The sequence below is a fragment of the Oncorhynchus kisutch genome, linkage group LG26 (assembly GCF_002021735.2).
Source record: "Oncorhynchus kisutch isolate 150728-3 linkage group LG26, Okis_V2, whole genome shotgun sequence".
NCBI classification, from domain to species: Eukaryota; Metazoa; Chordata; class Actinopteri; order Salmoniformes; family Salmonidae; genus Oncorhynchus; species Oncorhynchus kisutch.
This window is the reverse complement of record NC_034199.2, coordinates 12,086,044-12,110,150: the sequence shown is the minus strand read 5'-3', so window position 1 is coordinate 12,110,150 and position 24,107 is coordinate 12,086,044. Positions and strand designations below refer to the sequence as shown.

General features: G+C 42.7%; 1 protein-coding gene across 4 annotated transcripts in view; it reads right to left on the bottom strand.

Annotated features, from left to right (window-relative positions):
* tanc1b (tetratricopeptide repeat, ankyrin repeat and coiled-coil containing 1b) overlaps positions 1-24,107 on the bottom strand; it is a 174,789-nt gene that overhangs the window by 123,204 nt on the left and 27,478 nt on the right. For all 4 annotated transcript variants that reach the window (XM_031805720.1, XM_020461661.2, XM_031805723.1 and 1 more), the window contains exon 2: positions 18,232-18,324. In XM_031805720.1, the coding sequence (XP_031661580.1) occupies positions 18,232-18,292 (61 nt within the window). In that variant the 5' untranslated portion in view covers positions 18,293-18,324. The remainder of the gene's footprint in view (positions 1-18,231; positions 18,325-24,107) is intronic.

Here is a 24,107-nt window from a genome sequence, read left to right as displayed (position 1 = left end):
GGGGTATTATGAAGCCTCCATTGTGAGGCTCTATTGGATTTGCCCCAAACATTACACTTTGCCTTCAACACCATAGTACCCTCCAAGCTCATCATTTAGCTCGGGACCCTGAGTCTGAACCCCACCTTGTGCAACTGGGTCCTGGACTTCCTGACGGGCCACCCCCAGGTGGTGAAGGTAGGAAACAACACCTCCACTTCGCTGATCCTCAACACAGGGACCCCACAAGGGCGCATGCTCAGCACCCTCCTGTACTCCCTGTTCACCCATGACTGCGTGGCCACGCATGCCTCCTGATCGTGGACTTGAGGAAATAGCCACATCGATAGGACCGCAGTGGAGAAGGTGGAAAGCTTCAAGTTCCTTGGTGTATACATCACGGACAATCTGAAACGGTCCACCCACACAGTGTGGTGAAGAATGCGCAACAGCGCCTCTTCAACTTCAGGAAGAAATTCAGCTTGGCCCCTAAAATCTCCAAAACTTCTACAGATGCACAATTGAGAGCATCCTGTCGGGCTGTATCACCGGCAGGTATGGAAACTGCACCGCCCGCAACAGCAGGGCTCTCCAGAGGGTGGTACGGTCTGCCCAACGCATCACCAGGGGCACACTGTCTGCCCTCCGGGACATCTATAGCACCTGATGTCACAGGAAGGCCAAAAAGATAATCAAGGACATCAACCACCCGAGCCACAGGCCACCCCCCACCCCCACCCCCTCAGTACAGGTGCATCAAAGCTGGGACCGAGAGAGTGAAAAACAGCTTCTATCTCAAGGCCATTAGACTGTTAAATAGCCATCACTAGCCGGCTACTCAACCCTGCACCTTAGAGGCTGCTGCCCTATATACATAGACATGAAATTACTGGCCACTTTAATAATGGAACACTAATCACTTTAATAATGTTTACATATTGCTATAAAACCAAAGCCGGACGATGCTGGGCCAATTGTGCGCCGACCTGTGGGACTCCCAATCACAGCCAGATGTGATGGCACTCCAGAAACAGACTTGCCTATGTTACATAGGCCTACAGAATGCAAGAGAGGAATGTAGGCTTCCACCAAAGCAATGTCCAGTTAGAAAATATTGTTTCTATCTATCTCTCTCTGTCTCTGTTTCTCTCGCTTTGTCAGATGAATTGGCCTTATAGCCTAAACATATATTGTGTCTAGCTGTTGTAAAAAAAAAAGTAGGCTATATTCCCTTTTCTCTCCATTCAATATAAATTTGACTTTGGGCTAGGCTACACTTTTATCGTTTTATGCATGTATGCTATCTCTCCGGATGAAACAATAACAGAGTTCCATCTCAAAAAGTTGTTTAAACAGCCTAAAACCTATAGCGCTACCACCTGCGCTTAGATTTACCATTGCGCTAGAGCCCTAAAAGTGTGAAAACATTTGATCACTGCTATTTTCTGAGAGTTGCTAGTTGATAATACAATCTAGTGTTAGAATGTACCAGAGGCCGCCAAAATAGAGCGATACAATCGTACATCACAATGTTTTATGAGTACATGATCACGGAAGATCAAAGGTTGACATCACCCAACCCTGTGTGGGTGGGTGTCCTCCTTCCTGTTTCACATGTATCACCTGTGGTCTAGACTTCCTGCTGTGGCTGCCTGAATATGTTGGCCAGAAGAATACCTCAGACTGAGTTATAGCTCAGGATATTATGGAAGCAAAGTTTACCTCTGGCTAGTTTACAACATTTTTTTTTTTTCACCTCAAGAGCAAAACAACCCCAGGCAGGGCTTAAGCTCTGGTATAAATACCTCCGAGTCACTACTTCCTATCGCACCTAGAAGATAGAGCTCTTCTCTAAACCTGGGGATAGGTAGGATGGTGAAGGAGAGTCTGTTGATAGCCCCTGCATTCTCCCCTCCCCTATCTCCAAGGATGCTAAGAGGCCGTTTTCCTGCCTGGAGCTGCCTGTTGTGGGGGTCGTGGTCATTGAAGAGAGGAGAGGAGAGCTGGGTTGACCAGTGCAGCTGTTCAGACAGCCAGCCAGCCTGACAAATAGTCTTACAGTGAGTTGGTTTTCATGAACAACGAATTCGGCAAAAGAAGTTCGGCCCCCATTAATTTTCAACGAGGGCACGTGGAGACATTTGCAGGGGATTGTGGGAAGTGAGCGGCGAGAACCGTACTAGCAGAGTGGTAGAGAAAGTTCAGCTCTGCTCTACTTTATGCACATTTCAAGTGAAACGAAGCATTGGAGCGGAAGGCGGTGCCTCTGTTCAAAACCACTGAGGTATAATAACAACTGGGTGTTCGACCGTTGTTTTCAAGGTAATCTACTCACGTTTGCACATGCCGATTCATGGACCATCTATACCTCGGTTACGTCCGGTTTGCACTAGCACTCAGTGCGCACAGGGAGCAGTGCGAGCAGCGACAACGTCATCAGGTCAACTAAAAACATGTCAGATATTGGATGAAATTAAAATGTTAATGTCTTCTGCTGTGAGTGATGGAAAAAAAATAGACTTCTCTAAGTGGCTCTCCATGGAAATTGCCCTTCTGGGCCGGGCGTCAAAACTGTGCTTCTAGACCAGAACCCTGGCCCCATGGTCAAAACCCACTGTTAGAATGGCACCTGTGGCCAGACATGCCATGAAAGGGCACAGTGTGGGACAGACAGATTAGTATGTGGAGGCTCTAGACTACTACTACAGCCTCTGTGCTATGTGTCTACGTGTCTGTGAGCTGCCCCCATCTTCAACAAATAGCCTATGTCCACACTCTGGGCTAACCCTTCTTCCACAGTGACGATGAAGCAGCACTAGACCAGCACCTAACAGGCAAACATTCACCCTGGAAACAGGAGGCTTGAGACGCATGTCTATAGCATCAGGCACCTCATTAAAGCAAATCAGATTTGGAGAAATGGCTTCCTGCTGACCCAGGAAGCTGAAGCCGTTGACAAACAAAGAGAGAGGACAGACTAATGGTGAGAGAACAGTCCAGGAAAACAACAAGCCTTCTGGGCGGTTTAGCAGCATTCTCCCTTCCTGTCTGTTTAATATTTCACCAAATGTTCCCTCTTCTTCACACAGATTAAGTCAGTGGCCCAAATGGCACACTGTTCGCTATATAGTGTACTACTTTAGAACCAGCACCATATAGAGAATAGGATGCCATTTGGGATGCAGGCCAAAAGGAGTAAAACAGAGGGAGGCTTCAGTTCCAATGTCTGTATTCCCTGACCAAATACATTTAGGAAATTACAGGACTAAGCTCACTAGGGTTAAACTAACTGGGCAACAACAACAGTATAAAACATTATGATTAAATGTCAACGGTATGGTGACAATTCTGGACCCAGTGTAAGCCTACTAGCATTTCAATCGCTAAAAGAATGGCCCTGGTATGCTAAAAACACAAACAAACGTCATTCACCTTTCAGCAAATAATTTGCTATTGTTAAGCGTTTGTTTTGACAAATCTCTGTAATCTGTAAAACGTGTCTGCCCGTAAACAACTCCCAAAACATCTGTTGTTGCTGATTATTGGGAAAGGTCCTCCATAGCAAGTGAAAATCCCTCATGTTAAATCCCCGCAGACAGTCCAAAGTGGGGAGAGAAATATGGAAATCACTGCAGCAGGAATCTCTGCATTGTCTGTTCAAGTGAAATCCTCACGCAAACATAATCTCTCTCTCTTTTATTTGAATCATTTATATTTAATCACTGATATTTTGAATGTTCAGAACTATGGCCGAGACAGAATTGGACAGCAGCACTTGGCAATGACAACAGCCCAGGGTGACAGACATGTGTTTTCCTCTGTCATCTAAGTCTCCACCAACAAATCACCCTCCCATTTCCCAAACACACAGAAGCCCTGTCGAGACAGCCTGTACCAGCCGCCCTCACAACTGAGACAACAGTGTGGAGGCCTACATCTTACCACCACCACCATCCCCTCTAATGGTCACACACACACACGCACCCACGCACGTCACACGCACACACACAAAAGTGCAGTCATTAGTGTTCGGCAGAATCACAATATTCTTTTAATCTTTAATTTCCTATGAGCTAAATGACCGGAGACAAACTGCCTTTTGGAGCTCAACGTCCTAATTAAACATTGCTCTTATTAAAGAAGAGAGCGCGATTAACAACATTTACATTCTGAGAAGCGGTGTTAATAAAGGGGACTCTGTTTACCTTTTGCTTTAGTTTTCGTAAGCCTCTCAATTAAAAGTGGTTCGTATCCATTGGATTTTGGTCTGGAGAGCAAAACCACCCCCTGCTGTGGGAGCTCTTTGAAGGAAAGGTTGGTGGCCAAGTTGCTCTGTCTCTGGTTGGATGCAACGCCGGATCTGATGAGATCACAGGGACATCAATGAAGTGCATCCCAATTACTTGGGGATTTGTATATGTGCAGGGTGTTATCATCAACTTAGCCATAGTGTAGATAGTCCATGCAATTTACAATATCAGCAGGAGAAAGACGACTCTCTTTCAGTACTCCAAAGGTGAGTTGGCCTACTGTAACAACTGACCTCCTTCCACAACTGTACATGGCTAAGCCATGACATAGCCTATCAAACAGGATTACATCATCATCAAATAACAACTTACACATTTACTTCAAAATACAAATGACTTGATATCATAAAGTTAAATACAACAAATGTCAGATAGCTACCCTGTATAGGAAGTTGTCTCTATATGAAGTAGAATTACCCACAGCTGCTGACAAAGATGAGTCAGCAAACGGGCTCGGTTCACCATCTGTAGCCTACATTGTTGAACAAAAAATACAAGACTGAAAAAAAAGTTCCCTGTTTGCTGTGGATACGGCCTCTGCTTTTCAGACTAGTGGTTAACGCAGGGCAATGGGCTTAGCTTGGGCCCACTCTGTACTGACTCCAACTTTCCTCTGACCAGGTGGCCTGTCTCCATGTGGCCAAGCTCAGAGGGCTCCTGCCAGTGCCAACTGGTAGCGGGCGGGGGAGTCAGTGGAGAGGAGCAGCTGAGGCAGTTTAGCCTTGCTGCCCCAGAGAGTACAAGGCAAAGACATGCTAGTGTGATTAACACTGGACCACAACAGTCAGCTCTGTCTGGCAGCTGGCTGTCTCCATCTCAGCATATAGAACTATAGCTAGAGCTGGGAGCCGCAGGAGGGATGAATCCAGCCCCCACAGCCTGAGCCTTCACAGCCAGCCTGCCTCTCTGGGCTCTGATCACTGCATTGAAAGAGATGAAACTGGTGGGATGTGGGAGTACAGTGCAGAGGGAAGGTAGGTAACAGTAAAACTTTACTCTAGAACGGGCCTGGGCAAAGGCTGGCACGGGGACCGTATGCGGCACGCGACCTGATTCAATACGGCCCGCGGAATCATGCTCAGATCACATAAAGAATTTGCTAGAATTTGTTATTCAAATTAAAAGCCCAATTAATACTCGCCTTTGTGTAATGATTTAACTCCCACAGCTTGTGGGACATTTATTTTGAAGGCAGACAGTGACTGACAGGCTGACACACACATCACAGTTACAAATAGTAGCTAGCTAGATATTGGGCAACATTTTTTCAAAGATTTCAAAGAAAAGGAAAGTAGACAATGAATGTAGGGTGTTCCAGCTGTCACGCCCTGACCTTAGAGATCCTTTTTATGTCTCTATTTTGGTTTGGTCAGGGCGTGAGTTGGGGTGGGCATTCTATGTTTTGTGTTTCTAGGATTTTCTATTTCTATGTGTTGGCCGGGTATGGTTCTCAATCAGGGACAGCTGTCTATCATTGTCTCTGACCCTTTTTCCCCACCTGTGTTTGTGGGAAGTTAACTTTGTTCGATGGCACATAGCCTTAAGCTTCACGTTTTGTATTGTTTATTGTTTTGTCGGCGTCATTTCGAATAAAGGAGAAAATGTACGCTCACAACGCTGCACCTTGGTCCAGTTCCTTCAACAGCTGTGACACCAGCAAGAGTGGACATCGAAATATTTCTTCATTGAGGTATCAGGGAAAGCTGTGTCCTTAGTGTGCAAAGAGAGCATCGCCGTCTTGAAAGACTACAACTTGTACCGACACTTCCAGACGAAGCATGCAGAGAAATATAGGAATATGTCTTCTGAACAGGGGGCAAGTGCATCGAAAAAGTTGCTTTCTCAGTTGCAAAAGCAGCAAGGACTTTTCACAAAACGGCATTCAGCAAAAGACTGAATTGCGAGAGTTAGCTATGTACTGTCCCACAAAATTGCTAAACATAGCAAGCCATTAGATGAGTGCGAAATCATTAAAGAATGTTTAATTGACTGCAGTGATACTTTTCCCCGACAAGAAAGTGTTTTCGAACGGTGACACGGCATGTTGAGGACATCGCAGACAATATGGAACAACAGTTGAAAAACAAGGTAAAGGATTTCACCTATTTCTCCTTGGCCCTGGATGAGACCAGTGATGCACGTGACACGGTGCAGTTGTTTATATTCTTAGGAGGTATAACCCCAGACTTTGAAATTACAGAGGAGCTTGCTTCAGTGCAGTCAATGAAGAGCACAACCACATTAAAATATTTATTGGGGGAGGTTAATAAGTGTGTTGCAAAGCTGGGACTGAGTTTTGAAAAGTTATCCAGTGTGACCACTGATGGGTGCCCAAACTTGACAGGAAAAAAACGTTGGCCTTTAGAAAAGGATACAAGATCAAGAAGCTGAGCTGAACCCAGATCAAAAAATGATTTTGCTGCATTGCATTAGTCATCAGGAGGTGATCTGTAAATGTGTTCTGAAAATGAGCCATGTTGTGGATACAGTCACTAAAGTGCTAAATCTTTAAACCACAGGCAGTTTGTCTCATTGTTGGAAGAGACAAAGTCGGGTCATGCAGATCTCCCCTACCACACAAATTTTAGAAGGCTGAGTTTGGGGAACGTGCTTAAAAGGGTGTGGGAACTGAAGTCGGAGATTGCTGCGATTTTGCAAATGAAAGGTATATATATGTGGATTTCCCTCAACTGCAAGATAAAGAATTATTGGCAGATTTTTGCCTTCACCGCGGACGTCATGGCCATCATGAATGAACTGAATTCCAAACTACAAGGGAAGGGCCTTTTTGCACATCATATCTATAGCCTTGTCAAAGCCTTCAAGGGAAAATTACTCCTCCTGACCCGCCAAGTAGAAGCCAACAATCTCACCCACCTTCCGACACTACTAGTCTGTTCCCTATCAGATGACCAGTGGAATAAGTATACATCGCTGCTGCGTGCTTTGAACGGTGTGCTTTCTCGTCATATTGAGGATTTCAAAGTGAAAATGACATGCTGTTGGTTTCCTCTCCTTCACCTTCAATGTGGATAACGCTCCCACTGACCTGCAACTTGAGCTTATCGATCTTCAGTCTGATGCAGTGATTGGACAACTTTTTTTATTCAAAACAATGTCACTGACGAGGTTCTATGCATCTCTCGATGAATAAAACTTTCCAAAGATTAGGAGTCATGCTCAGAAGGTGTTTGTACTGTTTGGGTCAACCTATGTATGTGAACAGACATTTTTAGTGATGAAATATAACAAGTCAAGGCACAGATCATCTCTTACTGACTCTCACCTTTCAGCAATCCTGTGTCAGAAACTATACCTGACTTCACTGCTCTAGTCAATGCCCATCAGAGACTTCACTCCTCACAATGATTGAGTAGTTTAAATGTAATGTTGAGCTCGCTCTCTGTTTATTGTGTTTTTGTGCATACCCGTTAACAAAAGTTCTATCCGTGGTGCTGAATGCACAGTGTACTTTTCCCTCCGTGTAGTTCATTACATGTTTAATAATGAAAATGCCTACCAAAAGGAGAACATGGATGTGGTCTGTGCATGTTAAAAAAGTAAAATAATTAGCATATCTGGACGTAATTTACAGTAGATATAGCTGTCAACAAAGTCATACACATATAATCCTGTAAAATGATTGCCAAAAATTGCAAAAATATATTCTTAATGTGGCCCTCCATGGAAAATAATTGCCCAGGTCTGCTCTAGAAAGTAATGCCGGGATGACACTTGAGGTCGACCGATTAATTGGAATGGCCGATTAAATAGGGCCGATTTCGGAAATCAGTATTTTTTTTTTACACCTTTATTTAATCTTTATTTAACTAGGCAACTCAGTTAAGAACACATTTCTTATTTTCAATGACGGCCTAGGAACGGTGGGTTAACTGCCTTGTTCAGGGGCAGAACGACAGATTTTTACCTCGTCAGCTCGGGGATTCAATCTTGCACCCTTACAGTAAACTAATCCAACGCTCTAACCACCTGCCTCTCATTGCACTCCATGAGGAGCCTGCCTGTTACGCGAATGCAGTAAGCCAAGTTAAGTTGCTAGCTAGCATTAAACTTTTAAAAACAATCAATCAACCATAATCACTAGTTAACTACACATGGTTGATGATATTACTAGTTTATCTAGCGTGTCCTGCGTTGCATACAATCGATGTGGTGCGTATTCGCCAAAAAGGACTGTCCTTTGTCCAATGTGTACCTAACCATTAGCATCAATGCCTTTCTTAAAATCAATACACAGAAGTATATATTTTTAAACCTGCATATTTAGCTAAAAGAAATCCAGGTTAGCAGGCAAAATTAACCAGGTGAAATTGTGTCACTTCTCTTGCATTCATTGCACGCAGAGTCAGGGTATGCAACAGTTTGGGCCGCCTAATTTGCCAGAATTTTACGTAATTATGACATAACATTGAAGTTTGTGCAATGTAACAGGAATATTTAGACTTATGGATGGCACCCGTTAGATAATATATGGAACGGTTCCATATTTCACTGATAGAATAAACGTCTTGTTTTCGAGATGATAGTTTCCGGATTCGACCATATTAATGACCTACGGCTCATATTTCTGTTATTATGTTATAACTAAGTCTACGATTTGATAGAGCAGTCTGACTAAACGATGGTAGGCACCAGCAAGCTCGTAAGCATTCATTCAAACAGCACTTTCGTGCGTTTTGCCAGCAGCTCTTCGCAATGCTTCAAGCGTTGCGCTGCTTATGACTTCAAGCCTATCAACTCCCGAGATTAGGTTGGTGTAACCGATGTGAAATGGCTAGCTAGTTAGCGGGGTGCGTGCTAATAGCATTTCAAACGTCACTCGCTCTGAGACTTGGAGTGGTTGTTCCCCTTGCTCTGCATGGGTAACGCTGCTTCGAGGGTGGCTGTTGTCGATGTGTTCCTGGTTCGAGCCCAGGTAGCGGAGAGGAGAGGGATGGAAGCTATACTGTTACACTGGCAATACTAAGGTGCCTATAAGAACATCCAATAGTCAAAGGTTAATGAAATACAAATGGTATAGAGAGAAATAGTCCTATAATTCCTATAATAACTACAACCTAAAACTTACCTGGGAATATTGAAGACTCATGTTAAAAGGAACCACCAGCTTTCATATGTTCTGAGCAAGGAACTTAAACGTTAGCTTTCTTACATGGCACATATTGCACTTTTACTTTCTTCTCCAACACTTTGTTTTTGCATTATTTAAACCAATTATTTATTTATTTGAGGCTGTCCAAAAATACTGATTTCCGATTTTATTGATTTATTATATTATGTCAAAATAAGTGTTCTTTCGGTATTGTTGTAATTTTTTTATACATTTTTAAAAATCGGCCGATTAATCGGTATCGGCTTTTTTTGGTCCTCCAATAATCGGTATCTGCTTTTTTTGGTCCAATAATTGGTATCGGTATCGGCGTTGAAAAATTATAATCTGTCGACCTCTAGTTGACACTACACAACTTTTAAAATCCTAACATCGCTGAGCCTCTGACATTAAACGACAGTCGCAGGCTAAATGATGTGGCACAGACAAGGGTGATTCTTCACTTGGTCGTGAGGATGCTAGCGGAATCAATGATGTGATGTGATTAGGTAGCTAGAACAAGCCTCAAACGTTTTCAGTTGGACATTTAAGTTGGACATTTAAGCTTGCCACACAGCTCCACACAGAGCTCTAACGATTTGACACTTTGGCAAGTACAAACGCGTAATAGCAGTAGTCATCGCTCCTGCTCGAGAGTACACATTCTGGGTGATGTGATACAACGTCTTCATCACGCTGGCTTCTTCTCTGGAAAGCTCTCATTGGCTATTGATGATCACCATTCTCAAATCTTGGCGTTACATATCTCACAATACAATACATTGCAGATTTTGTTACGATGAAATCAAACATGTTTGAAAATATCGGGACATCTGGTACTGCTCAAAGACAAGCTCGGTAGCCCTCAGATTGCGTCTCTGACCCGCTCACATTAAACGAGCATCGGTGATGGCCGCGTGCCCCGAATAGACAACAACATGGGAATTTTGTCTCTGATCTCAAAAACAGCTAAATCTGGGCCAAAATCACGTAGAGTACACCCGGCTTAAGTGTTCTCTACGTTGGGAAATGAGACGCTAGAGAAGGTGAAATTCTGTGAGGAGGAAAATGCAGAGGGGAGGTGGGTTCAATGCATTCGGAAAGAATTCAGACCCCTTGACTTTTTCCACATTTTGTTATGTTACAGCCTTATTCTAAAATTGATTAAACTGTTTTTTTCTTCTCATCAATCTACACACAATACCCCATAATGACAAAGCAATAACTGTTTATTTTTTATTTTTGCAAATGTATTAAATTAAATATCACATTTACCCTTTACTTTGTTGAAGCACCTTTTGGAAGCGATTCCAGCCTTAAGTGTTCTTGGGTACGACGCTACAAGCTTGGCACACCCGTTTTTCGGGGGTTTCTTCCATTCTTCTCTGCAGATCCTCTCAAGCTCTGTCAGGTTGAATGGGGAGCGTCGCTGCACAGCTATTTTCAGGTTTCTCCAGAGATGTTCGATCGGGTTCAAGTCCAAGTTCTGGCTGGGTCACTCAAGGACATTCCGAGACTTGTCCCGAAGCCACTCCTGCATTCTTGGCTGTGTGCTTAGGGCTGTTGTCCTCTTGGAAGGTGAACGTTCACCCCAGTCTAAAGTCCTAAGGGCTCTGAATCAGGTTTTCATCCAGGATCTCAAAAACCTTTGCTCCTTTCCCTCAATCCTGACTAGTCTCCCAGTCCCTGTCGCTGTAAAACATCCCTACAGCATGATGCTGCCACCACCATGCTTCACTTAGGGATAGTGAGAGCCCTTTAGGTGCCTTTTGGCAAACTCCAATTAGGCTGTCATGTCTTCCGTCTGGCCGCTACCATAAAGGCCTGATTGGTGGAGTGCTGCAGAGATGGTTGTCCTCTGTGGGGATGGGAGAACCTTCCAGAAGGAACTCTGCAGCTCTGTCAGAGTGACCATTGGATCTTGGTCACCTCCCTGACCAAGGCTATTCTCACACGATTGCTCAGTTTGGCCGGGCGGCCTGGTTCCAAACGTCTTCCATTAAGAATGATGGAGGCCACTGTGTTCTTGGGGACCTTCAATGCTGCAGACATGTATTGGTACCCTTCCCCAGATCTGTGCCTTGACACAATCCTTTCTCGGAGCTCTACGGACAATTCCTCCGACCTCGTGGCTTGTTTTTTGCTCTGACATGCACTGTAAACTGTGGTACCTTATTTAGACAGATATGTGCCTTTTCAAATCATGTCAAAGGTGATCAATAGAAACAGGATGCACCTGAGCTCAATTTCGAGTCTCATAGTAAAGGGTCTAAATACTTACGTAAATAAGGTATTTCTGTATTTCAATACATTTGCAAAGATTTCAGATAACCTGTTTTTGCTTTGTAATTATGGGATATAATGTGTAGATTGTTTGAGGATTTTTTTATATCCATTTTAGAATAAGGCTGTAACGTAACAAAATGTGGAGAAAGTCAAGGGTTCTGAATACTTTCCGAATGCACTGTACGTAGCTGTAGATCTCCCCAAAGACTGAAAGACTGAAACATTAGACTCTCTTCATGTGGTTCCAGTCTGTCACAGGGACGAGATGGGGCTCCCATTTCAGCTTCACTCCATCTCCAACTCATAAAATGTATAACATCTACAACGTATCAGAGTTAGAACTTGGAAACACTGTATCTCCCATGCTGGCCATACCAATGTCCTAAGTGCTTCTTCAAGCCGTTCTCCTCTAAAAACCCATCTTGTCTCCTTATGGTTGCTGCTGTGCACCCTGCGACTGCACCTCCTAGCTTTTAAGAGGTTTTAACAGGAGAAAACCAGCGTATATCCTCAAAGAGAATACCAATTAATCCAGACGAGTTTAATTTAACAACTATATAATCCACTGAGCTCCCGGTGCTTTGAGCCTCAAATCCATTAACGTCAGTGAGGCTTGCTGGCAATGTGACCTTTTAAATAAAGTGTTCACATCAAAGCCCAGAGGCCAAAGCTAAGCGGTATCCCACTTCCGGAATGCCGGACCATAGAATTTGTATTTAGAAGGGATTAAAAAGGCCAATTCCACACAGCAGATTTGGAGGAGGTAGAGTAGGAGAAAAGAGGAGGACGAAGGGCTGAATTAGCAAATGGTGTGTTTGTGGGCCCTGGCAATATGGGGCTCCTAGAGGCAGCCTAATGACTGCGGTCCGGTGTCTGGCACAGGGGCCAAGTTTTTCCCTGACTCCTTTTAAGTTGCCTCCAAGCCACCGCATTATGAGGAACATATGCCCAGCTATCATGCAATACTACAATTATCAAGGCTTTTCATTACACTCATTTCCATGACACATATCCATGGACTTTTGATGTTCTTTTGTAAAGCATTTATCACTGTCATGCTCTTTACAGGGAAGGGGGGTGCTTTGATTGTTTGCTGGTCTCTCAGTGTTTTATTTATTTGTATTTATTTTATTTAACCTTTATTTAACTAGGCAAGTCAGCTAAGAACAAATTCTTATTTACAATGACGGCCTACCCCGGCCAAACCCTCCCCTATCCCGGACGATGCTGGGCCAATTGTGCGCCGCCCTATGGGACTCCAGATCACCGCCGGTTGTGATACAGCCCGGGATCGAACCAGGGTCTGTAGTGATGCATCTAGCACTGCGATGCAGTGCATTAGACCGCTGCACCACTCGGGAGCCCATGTATACTGTACATAAGAGCAAACTGGTTAATGCTGTTCCAATGGTAGTTGTCTTGATCCATCCACAACAGATACAAATAGATTTGATGAGTCAAAGGAGAAAGGAATTAAATAAACTGTGTCAAACTATTTTGCCCTTGTTTAGGCAACGACCCCTTAAGCAAATCAGTTGTTGCCATTCTCATTGTCCGAGGTCATAGCCAAAGGGAGGATGCGCAAAACAGTTCCAAACACGGCAGCAAGCAATACTTTCAGTCATATCCAATTCCGTTATAAAAACCTAATCTTTGTGCATAAATCCGACCTGAATATGCCATGAGAGTTTGAGTTTATTTTATTTTTTACAGGGACAGTGCACATTAATCAACATTTCAGTAAAAGTGCCGGTTTTAGCCAACCGGCTAATTTTCAACCGCAGTCCCTGGGCAGGTTATTAAAAACAATTACAATATAGACAATAGCAACATAGAACAAGCAAGACATAGCAACATAGGACAAGCAAGACATGGCATACAGACAGAGCAACATAGGACAAGCAAGACGTAGCATACAGACAGAGCAGCATAAAACAAAAAGCAGCAAGACAAAATTCATAAAAGCAACAAAGTGTTTCCACACCTCACAAGCTACAGACAACAGACAACATGGAGAGTGGCAACACACAGCTAGGGACCATGTTCACAAATCTGATTGACCTTTAGCCATGTCTTCAAGCATTTTGTGAAAGTGTGATATGTGGTGCAGTTATGTGTGTCTGATGGAAGTGTATTCCAGACATGGGAAGCTCTCACAGAGAATGCAGATTTACTAAAGGTGCTTTTCCTTAGGGGAACTATACAGTCACCTCTCATGGCAGACCTTGTGGGTCTGCTGCCATATGTCTGGGTTTTCTGTTTAACAAAAATATTGAGTGGAGGGGGAACATTTGTCTGCACTGTATCGGACCAGACGGTAGATTTAAGCCTTATTTCTTTGTCCAATACCATTTGGGAGAGTAATGAACTCTTTATTCGCACCTAACAGGTCCATTGAATATTTAATGTGCAATATGTCATATGATCAGATGAAACCAAAATATAACTTTTTGGTAAAAACTCAACTTGTCGTGTTTGGAGGACAAAGAATGTTGAGTTGCATCCAAAGAACACCATACCTACTGTGAAGCATGGGGGTGGAAACATCATGCTTTGGGGCTGTTTTTCTGCAAAGGGACCAGGACGACTGATCCGTGTAAAGGAAAGAATGAATGGGGCCGTGTATCGTGAGATTGAGTGAAAACATCCTTCCATCAGCAAGGGCATTGAAGATGAAATGTGGCTGGGTCTTTCAGCATGACAATGATCCCAAACACACCGCCCGGGCAACGAAGGAGTGGCTTCTTAAGAAGCATTTCAAGGTCCTGGAGTGGCCTAGCCAGTCTCCAGATCTCAACCCCATAGAAAATCTTTGGAGGGAGTTGAAAGTCCGTGTTGCCCAGCAATAGCCACAAAACATCACTGCTCTAGAGGAGATCTGCATGGAGGAATGGGCCAAAATACCAGCAACAGTGTGTGAACCTTGTGAAGACTTACAGAAAACGTTTGACCTCTGTCATTGCCAACAAAGGGTATATAACAAAGTATTGAGATAAACATTTGTTATTGACCAAATACTTATTTTCCACCATAATTTGCAAATAAATTCATAAAAAATCCTACAATGTGATTTTCAGGATTTTTTTTTCTCTCATTTTGTTTGCCATAGTTGAAGTGTACATATGATGACAATTACAAGCCTCTCTCATCTTTTTAAGTGGGAGAACTTGCACAATTGGTGGCTGACTAAATACTTTTTTGCCCCACTGTAAACTTCTGACCTACTGGAATTGTGATACAGTGAATTATAAGTGAAGTAATATGTCTAAACAATTGTTGGAAAAATTACTTGCCATGCACAAAGTAGATGTCCTAACCGACTTGCCAAAACTATAGTTTGTTAACAAGAAATGTGTGGAGTGGTTGAAAAATGAGTTTTAATGACTCTAACTTAAGTGTATGCAAACTTCTGACTTCAACTGTATTTTTCACCTAGTCAGCTCGGGGATACAAACCAGTGACCTTTCCGTCACTGACCCAACACCCTTAACCATTGGGCTCCTTGCCAGTGACACAGTTTGTTATGCCACTTGAACATTTATTTACAAAGTCATAAAAGAAGGTTTAAAACCAAAGCCTTTTTGTTGCCACTCCACTTTCATTCCAATGAATGGCTTAGCCTAACTGACTCTAAAACATTTGGCTAGGTTAGGCTAAATCATAAAAGGGCCAACTGAGCCAATTCTTGGTTTACAGATTGAGTCAATTTGATTTGGAATTCCTATGATAGGCAAATGAGGATGTAAATAGGCCTAAATGACCATCTAGCTGCTCCATCTCTAAAGACAGCAGAGTGACCGAATGACCACTAATGACTGCCTAAAGCAAGGCTGAGGCTGCTCATCTGTCCTTCCCTGAATAATGGAGAAGAGTGGCTGACTTATTGTCCCAGCATGGGAAATGGAGAGAGACCTGCTTTTCTTTATTGGATAGCATCCAACTTTGTAAAGAGCTGGGAAAGGGTGAAGCCTTTTCCCGCCATTCACACCCTACTGCTCATCTACCGCAAGCAGTCCTGTGTGTGTTCGCCTCTGGTGGTGCCTGACTGGGCTGACGCACAGTGAAGGGCTCCGTTTAAAACAACGCCTAGGCTTACTACATTGCTGTTCAAGATAGTAAACGTAACATGGATAGAATCATAGTAACACGAGGGGGAAACTTCCGTACTGCTCTGTGATTCATTGCCGTGCAGTTTAAGATCCCAAGTCAACAAAAGTGTGTTCAGAGCAAGGGCCTGCTGTTACATTCCTCATACAGACATGAACTGTGGTTTAGACTGTCATCTGGGGTGCTCACAGTGGAGGACAGCGATTGCATCCCAAATGGCACCCTATTCCCTATACACTGCACTTTGGGCCCTGTTCAAAAGTAGTCCACTATATAGGTAATAGTGTTCCATTTGAGACGCAATCTAAAGAGAAGGGGTGGGAGAGGGGTAACCTGGTGCTGAAGATAGGTAGCCAGTGTCTAGGCAAGCCAGACTCTGATCACTTTTGTTAACAGTATGTCGACTGTTATATAAAACAGAGGCAAGTCGCAGCCTGATCTAAAGATGAGCAAATTGACTCAAGATACTTAACTGCTGTACTGCTATACAGTACTTATTATGTTACTTACAACTGTCCCTTCCTATAGTAGGCGAGTCTAGACCAGACAACATCGCCTCGTGTTAGTCCTACATCATCTCTGTCTGTTTATGAAAAGATAGATTGTGATCTATGTCGCTAGACGTGAGTCAGAAATTTATTAGCACTGCTGAGTGACTTACAGTCAAACTCATTCCCAGTCGTAATGGAAAATCTAACAGATTACATGGGAGAGCCAGAACAACACCAGCATCCTCATGGGGATGCCACACTGACAATAATAGTAGTGTCAAAGAGTATACCAGTTCAGAGTTCTCCAGGGTCATTCTGACTGCAATAATAAGGCATTCCTGTGGGATAGGAGGTAGGCCTATCTATTCTAAAAAAGGTTAATTACCCTACCCTGTTCTCTAGTTCCACATCAGTTTAACAACATTTTCCATGTTGAAACAGAGACTGTGGTATGGGTTATTTATAGCCAATAAAGACTTTTTTATAAATACTGAAAACTTGGAGCCATGGTGCTTATACATGTGTGTTTGTGTATACCCCGAGAGCACCAAGAAAATGACTCACTTAAGAAAAATGGTCAGTGACAGTGACACCAGTTTATGACCATATATGTTCAAACTGCTTGCTCGCTACAAATGTTGGCTCAGATGATGAAATGTTTGTGAAGAGCGACGAAAGGCATGAGCCATATTTGTGTGCTTTCTACTCAACTCTGTGTGCATATTTCTATCTCAGAACTTCAGATCATTACTACGTATCTGTGTTTGTATGCATTAGGAATCCCCATTAGCAGCTACTCTTCCTGCACAGTTTAAAAGGGGGTGTAAAAATTACAATGTTGACTTATTTTAACCCAGTATGAGTATTTTCAACACTATGAGGAGTCAATGAGCTCTAGTGTCAGGATTAAATCAGTATCACGCCCTGACCTTAATTATCTTAGGTTTTTAAAATTATTTTGGTTAGGTCAGGGTGTGACGAGGGTGGTATGTGTGTTTTTGTAATTCTATGGGGTTACGGCATTGTCTAGGTAAATGTAGGTCTATGGTGGCCTGAATTGGTTCCCAATCAGAGACAGCTGTTTATAGTTGTCTCTGATTGGGGATCCTATTTAGGTTGCCATTTTCCATTTTGGTTTTGTGGGTTATTGTCTATGTGTAGTTGCATGTCAGCACTCGTGTTATAGCGGCACGTTTGTTTAGTGTTCTTCGTTTAAATAAAGAAGAATGTATTCATATCACGCTGCGCCTTGGTCTCCTTGTTATGGCGAACGTGACAATCGGAGTGTAAAATTATGCAGTCATTGCAGTGTAAATTCAACTCAATTCAGAGGAATTTGAACACCATTTGGAGTCAAATTAACTCTGAAAATGTGACACTACCTGTAGAGTAACTTTAACACAATGTAGACTGAGACCAAATGTTATCTGAAACAGTGTTGAATTCAACTCTATAGGAGTTAAATTAACACTTTTATTTTTACTGTGTGGGATCCAGCAGAATTAAGGTAAGGCAGGTATACAACTTTAAAAACATTACAATACATTCACAACAGATTTCACAACACGTTAAGTGCGTGCCCTCAAGCCCCTACTCTAGAACCACATATCTACAACACAAATGTACGTGTGTGTATAGTGCATATGTTGTGTGTGTATGTGCCTATGCTTGCGTTGCTTCACAGTCCCCGCTGTTTGTATCTGTTTTTTAAATCTAATTGTACAGTAAGCCTATTATGATAAACCCTTTGTATATCGCCAGCCAACTTCCAATCACATCCATTGTCATTCTGTCTAAAAAAGTAGGACTAAACAATTAATAGATGACCATAAAAACATATAAATAATGGAGACAGGTTGCGGCAGGTGTGTGTGTGAAGTAAGGCAGTCTGAGGGTAACATGTTGTTGCACAATGGTCAAAGTGACCTTGCAGCCATACTCCACATACCTGGCTCCTTCTTGCTCCCCTTCCCTCCGTCTCTGTTCTTCTTCAGCACTGCCTTGAACATGATCCGATTCTTGGAATCCTCTCACTCTCCCCCTGCAAAAACACAACCATTTCAAGAGCAGGACAGGCAGAGAGTGAGTACGCGAGTCAACAGAAAATTTACAGGCTGACGATAACGCAACCCGCATTTCATACCCTCCTCTCCTGACAGTCCGCTGGGAGTTTTCCCACAGCGTTCCCAAGCCGGCAGGTCATCTCTAGAGGGCCGGCCGGGGAAAGAATGCTCTAATATTTAAACAGAATGGACAAGGTCTGCTCTCTTGCTATGCAGGAAAACAATCTGTCAGATTCTCCACATTCCACATCTAATTGATGCTACGTGGCTGAACTTGGGCCTTCACACTCACTTTTCACAATATTTCTATTGCTTGGATATTTGCTGACTCTTTAGAATCTTGAGTCAAGAGGCACATATGCTGGTAACTTGAATTAGACCTAATTTAGCTAGGTAAAAAGGCCTTGGTGAGTTGCATTTTTGTTATGCTATACAAACATCTATTACTGGGTAACTAACAGGAATGTTAGCCTACTGTTCTGGTTGGCCATTTTCTGGTTGGCCTTTTTCTCACCTGATACACAGTGCAATGCAGCCCAAATTAGAGCCCAAACTATTAGCAACCATGATTATTGTCAACACAGAAATTGCTTTCCTTCACTCTTCACTTCCTAATAGCTGAATACATGGTGCTGAATTTGGCACTCTACTTATAGTACCAGCTCATTATTCACCATGGAGACAGGGAACGGAGGCCCTGCCAATTAAGGGTGTCTTTTCGCACACAGGACACAGGCTACAAGGACCCAGAATGTGGGCCCTTAGTTAACTAGTTTGGAGTTTGTAAGCTCCACTAAGATCTCCACTGGCTCCTGGAGCTGTGGAGGAAAAAACAATTGTTTTTCATTAGCATGGAGAGGTCTACCAAGAAGCTTTGATCCAAGCCCTCTGGTGTGTGCACTGGCCCTCTTTTGACTGATTGATGGGGGTGGATGAGTATCTCGTTTTTTTATTAGGATCCCCATTAGCTGTTACTGAAGCTACAGCTAGGCCTACTCTTCCTCGGGTCCTTCACAACAGACATAATAAATCATCCTTTTCATTCAATATTTTTTCCCAGTGCACAATGGGACTGCATTGTCTATCTGAAATCATATTGGGTAGGCATAAACTGGGATTTGCTTAAATCTGTCTAGACGAACAAAATGGACAGGGCCAGAACACCAATACCAGAGACAAAGGATTGGTGATGCCAAGGGGAGCGCACACTCGCCTTCAAACACACATTCATGACTCTTGGTTACTAATAAAAGGTCCATCACTCACAAGCTAGACCCCACCCAGAGTAATGCACAGGAAGGTCAGTGCTAACCACATCCTGTTTGGAGACAATCGTACCACCCCCATCCAACTCACACCCAGCACCATAAACAACTTGAGAAGCACATGGGCTCTTGAAATGAAAGTGACAGCTGTAATCTACTGTGTCCCAAATGGCACCCTATACCATGTGGGCCCTGGTCAATAGAAGTGCACTAAATAGGGAATAGGGTGACAATTGGGACAAAACCCTAGTCTCCACCTCCCAGTCTGGCAAAACAGCTTATGACATGTTACAAGACAGGCCATTAGAAAATATCTCCTGCTGTGATTACATTAGGGACATTTCATTCACCTGCCCAGAGCTAAACCTGTTCACAGTGGATCTGAAAATAATGTAGCGGGCCTAAATAGATCTGTACCGTATTAAAAAACACTTTCTCTAAAGCTCTATTCCAGTTAGGACTCCAGAGCTCTAGTTCTAGAACTCTATTCAAGTTCAGTAATGTGTTTAGGCCTATACACTGAGTATACAAAACATTAAGAACACCTGTTCTTTCCATGACACCTGCTCTTTCCAGGTGAAAGCTACACTCATAGAAAAAAAGAGTTCCAAAGGGTTTCTTCAGCTGTCCCCAGAGGAGAACTCTTTTTGAATCCAGGTAGAATCCTTTTGGGTTCGAGGTAGAATCCTTTTGGGTTCTATGTAAAACCCTCTGTAGAAAGGGTTCTACATGGAACCCAAAAGGGTTCTAGCTGAAACCAAAAAGGGTTCTTCAAGGGTTCTCCAATGGGGACATCCGAAGAGTGTATGATCCATTATTGATGGCACTTGTTAAATCCACTGCAATCAGTATAGATTTTTTAAAAATTGTAACCTTCATTTAACTAGGCAAGTCAGTTAAGAACAAATTCGTATTTACAATGACGGCCTACAACGGCCAAACCCAGATCACGCTGGGACTCCCAATCACGGCCGGTTGTGATACAGCCTAGATTTGAACCAGGGTGTCTGTTAGAGGTGGACCGATTATGATTTTTCAACACCGATACCGATTATTGGAGGGCCAAAAAAAAGCCGATACCGATTAATCGGACGATTTTTAGATATATATTTGTAATGATGACAATTACAACAATACTGAATGAACACTTTTATTTTAACTTAATATAATACATAAATAATCTATTTAGCCTCAAATAAATAATGAAATGTGTTCAATTTGGTTTAAATAATGCAAAAACAAAGTGTTGGAGGAGAAAGTAAAAGTGCAATATGTGCCATGTAAAAAAGCTAACGTTTAAGTTCCTTACTCAGAACATGAGAACATATGAAAGCTGGTGGTTCCTTTAAACATGAGTCTTCAATATTCCCAGTTAAGAAGTTTTAGGTTGTAGTTATTATAGGAATTATAGGACTATTTCTCTCTATACCATTTGTATTTCATATACCTTTGAGTATTGGATGTTCCTATAGGCACCATAGTATTGCCAGGCAAATCTTGGGAGTTGAGAGGCTTGAAGTCATAAACAGAGCAGTGCTTCAAGCATTATGAAGACCTGCTGGCAAACGCAGGAAAGTGCTGTTTGAATGAATGCTTACGAGCCTGCTGCTGCCTACCACCGCTCAGTCAGACTGCTATATCAAATCATAGACATAATTATAATATAATAAAACACACAGAAATACGAGCCGTAGGTCATTAATATGGTCAAATGCGGAAACTATAATTTCGAAAACAAAATGTTTATTCTTTCAGTGAAATACGGAACCGTTCCGTATTTTATCGAACGGGTGGCATCCCTAAGTCTAAATATTGCTGTTACATTGCAAAACTTTCAATGTTATGTCATAATTATGTAAAATTCTGGCAAATTAATTACGGTCTTTGTTAGGAAGAAATGGTCTTCACACAGTTCGGAACGAGCCAGGCGGCCCAAACTGCTGCATGTACCCTGACTCTGCTTGCACAGAACGCAAGAGAAGTGACACGATTTCCCTAGTTAATATTGCCTGCTAACATGAATTTATTTTAATGCAATATGCAATTTAAAAAATATATACTTGAGTATTGATTTTAAGAAAGGCATTGATGTTTATGGTTAGGTACACTGGTGCAACGACAGTGATTTTTTTCACGCAAATGCGTTTAGTTAAATCTTCACCCGTTTGGTGAAGTAGACTGATAAGATGATAAATTAACAGGCACCGCATTGATTATTTTCAATGCAGGACAAGCTAGATAAACTAGTAATATCATCAACCATGTGTAGTTAACTAGTGATTATGTTAAGATTGATTGTTTTTATAAGATAAGTTTAATGCTAGCTAACAACTTACCTTGGCTCCTTGCTGCACTCACGTAACAGGTGGTAAGCCTGCCATGCAGTCTCCTCGTGGAGTGCAATGTAATCGGCCATAATCGGCATCCAAAAATGCCAATTACTGATTGTTATCAAAACTTGAAATCGGCCCTAATTAATCAGCCATGTCGATTAATCAGATTAATCTAGTGTCTGTAGTGACACCTCAAGCACCTAGACCACTGAGCCACTCGGGAGCCCCCGAGATGAAGGGGAGGAGACAGGTAAAAGAAGGATTTTTAAACTTTGAGACAATTGAGACATGGACTGTGTATATGTATTATTCAGAGGGTGAATGGGCAAGACAAAATATTTAAGTGCCTTTGAACGGAGTATGGTAGTAGGTACCAGGTGCACCGGTTTGTGTGAAGAACTGTAACGCTGCTGGGGTTTTCACGCTCAAAAGTTTCTGTGTGTATCAAGAACGGTCCACCACCCAAAGGACATCCAGCCAATTTGACACAACTGTGGGAAGCATTGGAGTCAACATGAGCCAGCATCCCTGTGGAACGCTTTCGACACCTTCTAAAGTCCATACTTTGACAAATTGAAGCTGTTCTGAGGGCAAAAGGAGGGGGGGTGCATCTCAATATTAGGAAGGTGTTCTTCATGTGTGGTATACTCAGTGTATGTAAACAAAGACAAAGCCTGCATCTACTAAAGATGTTTATTCATCAAACATCAGAAATCTAATCTTGAAACCTAGATAGTGGCACATAGGAGAGCCTCAGTGAACTGTCAACTGTCAACACATTGAGGACGTTCACATATACACTAGAACAGATTATGGCAGAAGGCCAAGTAACAAAATTTAACATGGTCACTGTGGTAGAACGTCCCATCGTAGCCTGATTTCAGATGTGTCCATGAAAATAGGCTTATTAGGGAAATCGTTCTTCTTGCAAAAATGTAAACGTTTTAACTGAACTATCATATTAACCTGACTAGCCACAATAATCGCATTTGTGCATGTTAAAAAAATAAAAAATAATCACCTTTATTTAACCAGGTAGGCTAGTTGAGAACAAGTTCTCACTTGCAACTGCGACCTGACCAAGATAAAGTGTAGCAATTCGACACATACAACAACACAGAGTTACACATGGAATAAACAAAACATACAGTCAATAATACAGTGAAACAAAATAAAACAAAAAGTCTGATGGGCTGTTTACAGATAGGCTAAGTACAGGTGCAGTGATCTGTAAAATGCTCTGACAGCTGGTGCTTAAAGCTAGTGAGGGAGATGTGAGTCTCCAGCTTCAGAGATTTTTGCAATTCGTTCCAGTCATGGGCAGCAGAGAACTGGAAGGAAAGACGACCAAAGGAGGAATTGGCTTTGGGGGTGACCAGTGAGATATACCTGCTGGAGCGCGTGCTACGAGTGGGTGCTGCTATGGTGACCAGTGAGCTGAGATAAGGCGTGTAAGTGCCGACAACTGTGCTTTGACGACTTAATCCATAATTCACAAAGACAGATAGATAGTCAGAGAGAGAGAGAATGGGAAACATTCCACTCAGTCCTATGGTAGGTCCTCTGCAATGTTCAGCAATTGTTAACTTGTGGCATTTCTATCCCCCTTTTGCAAGACAGGAAGACCACTAATAATGGTGCTACAAAAGAGTGGATTAGTGCTTCAGTCAGGAGATTCGTCACAAAGGACTCTAGTCATCCTGATGTATTGGGGCACTTTGCAGAGTCACACTTTTTCAGACAGATCTGTTTCCATATCTGTCTGTGTGCTGACTATCCACAGACCGCTTTCTCTAGCTAGGTCACTATTCCTGGTGCGTTACCCATGTTTAGGGCAGGCTGGCCCAATGCTTGTGGTTCAAGCATTGGGCCAGTCCATGAAAGGTTGATTATTAAAATCCCCGACCTGTCCGTGACACCACTCTCAAGGAAAGGGGAATACAGGGGAATACAGTTGTACAACTGAATGTATTCAACTGAAATGTGTCTTCCGCATTTAACCCAACCCCTCTGAATCAGAGAGGTGCGGGGAGCTGCCTTGAGTGTCCACACTAAACATATCAAATAAAACCATCCACCAAATTAGATTACTAAGTGATCAGATTTCAACTATCTGTTCTGATCAAATCAAATGTTATTGTCACATGCACCCCGAATACAATA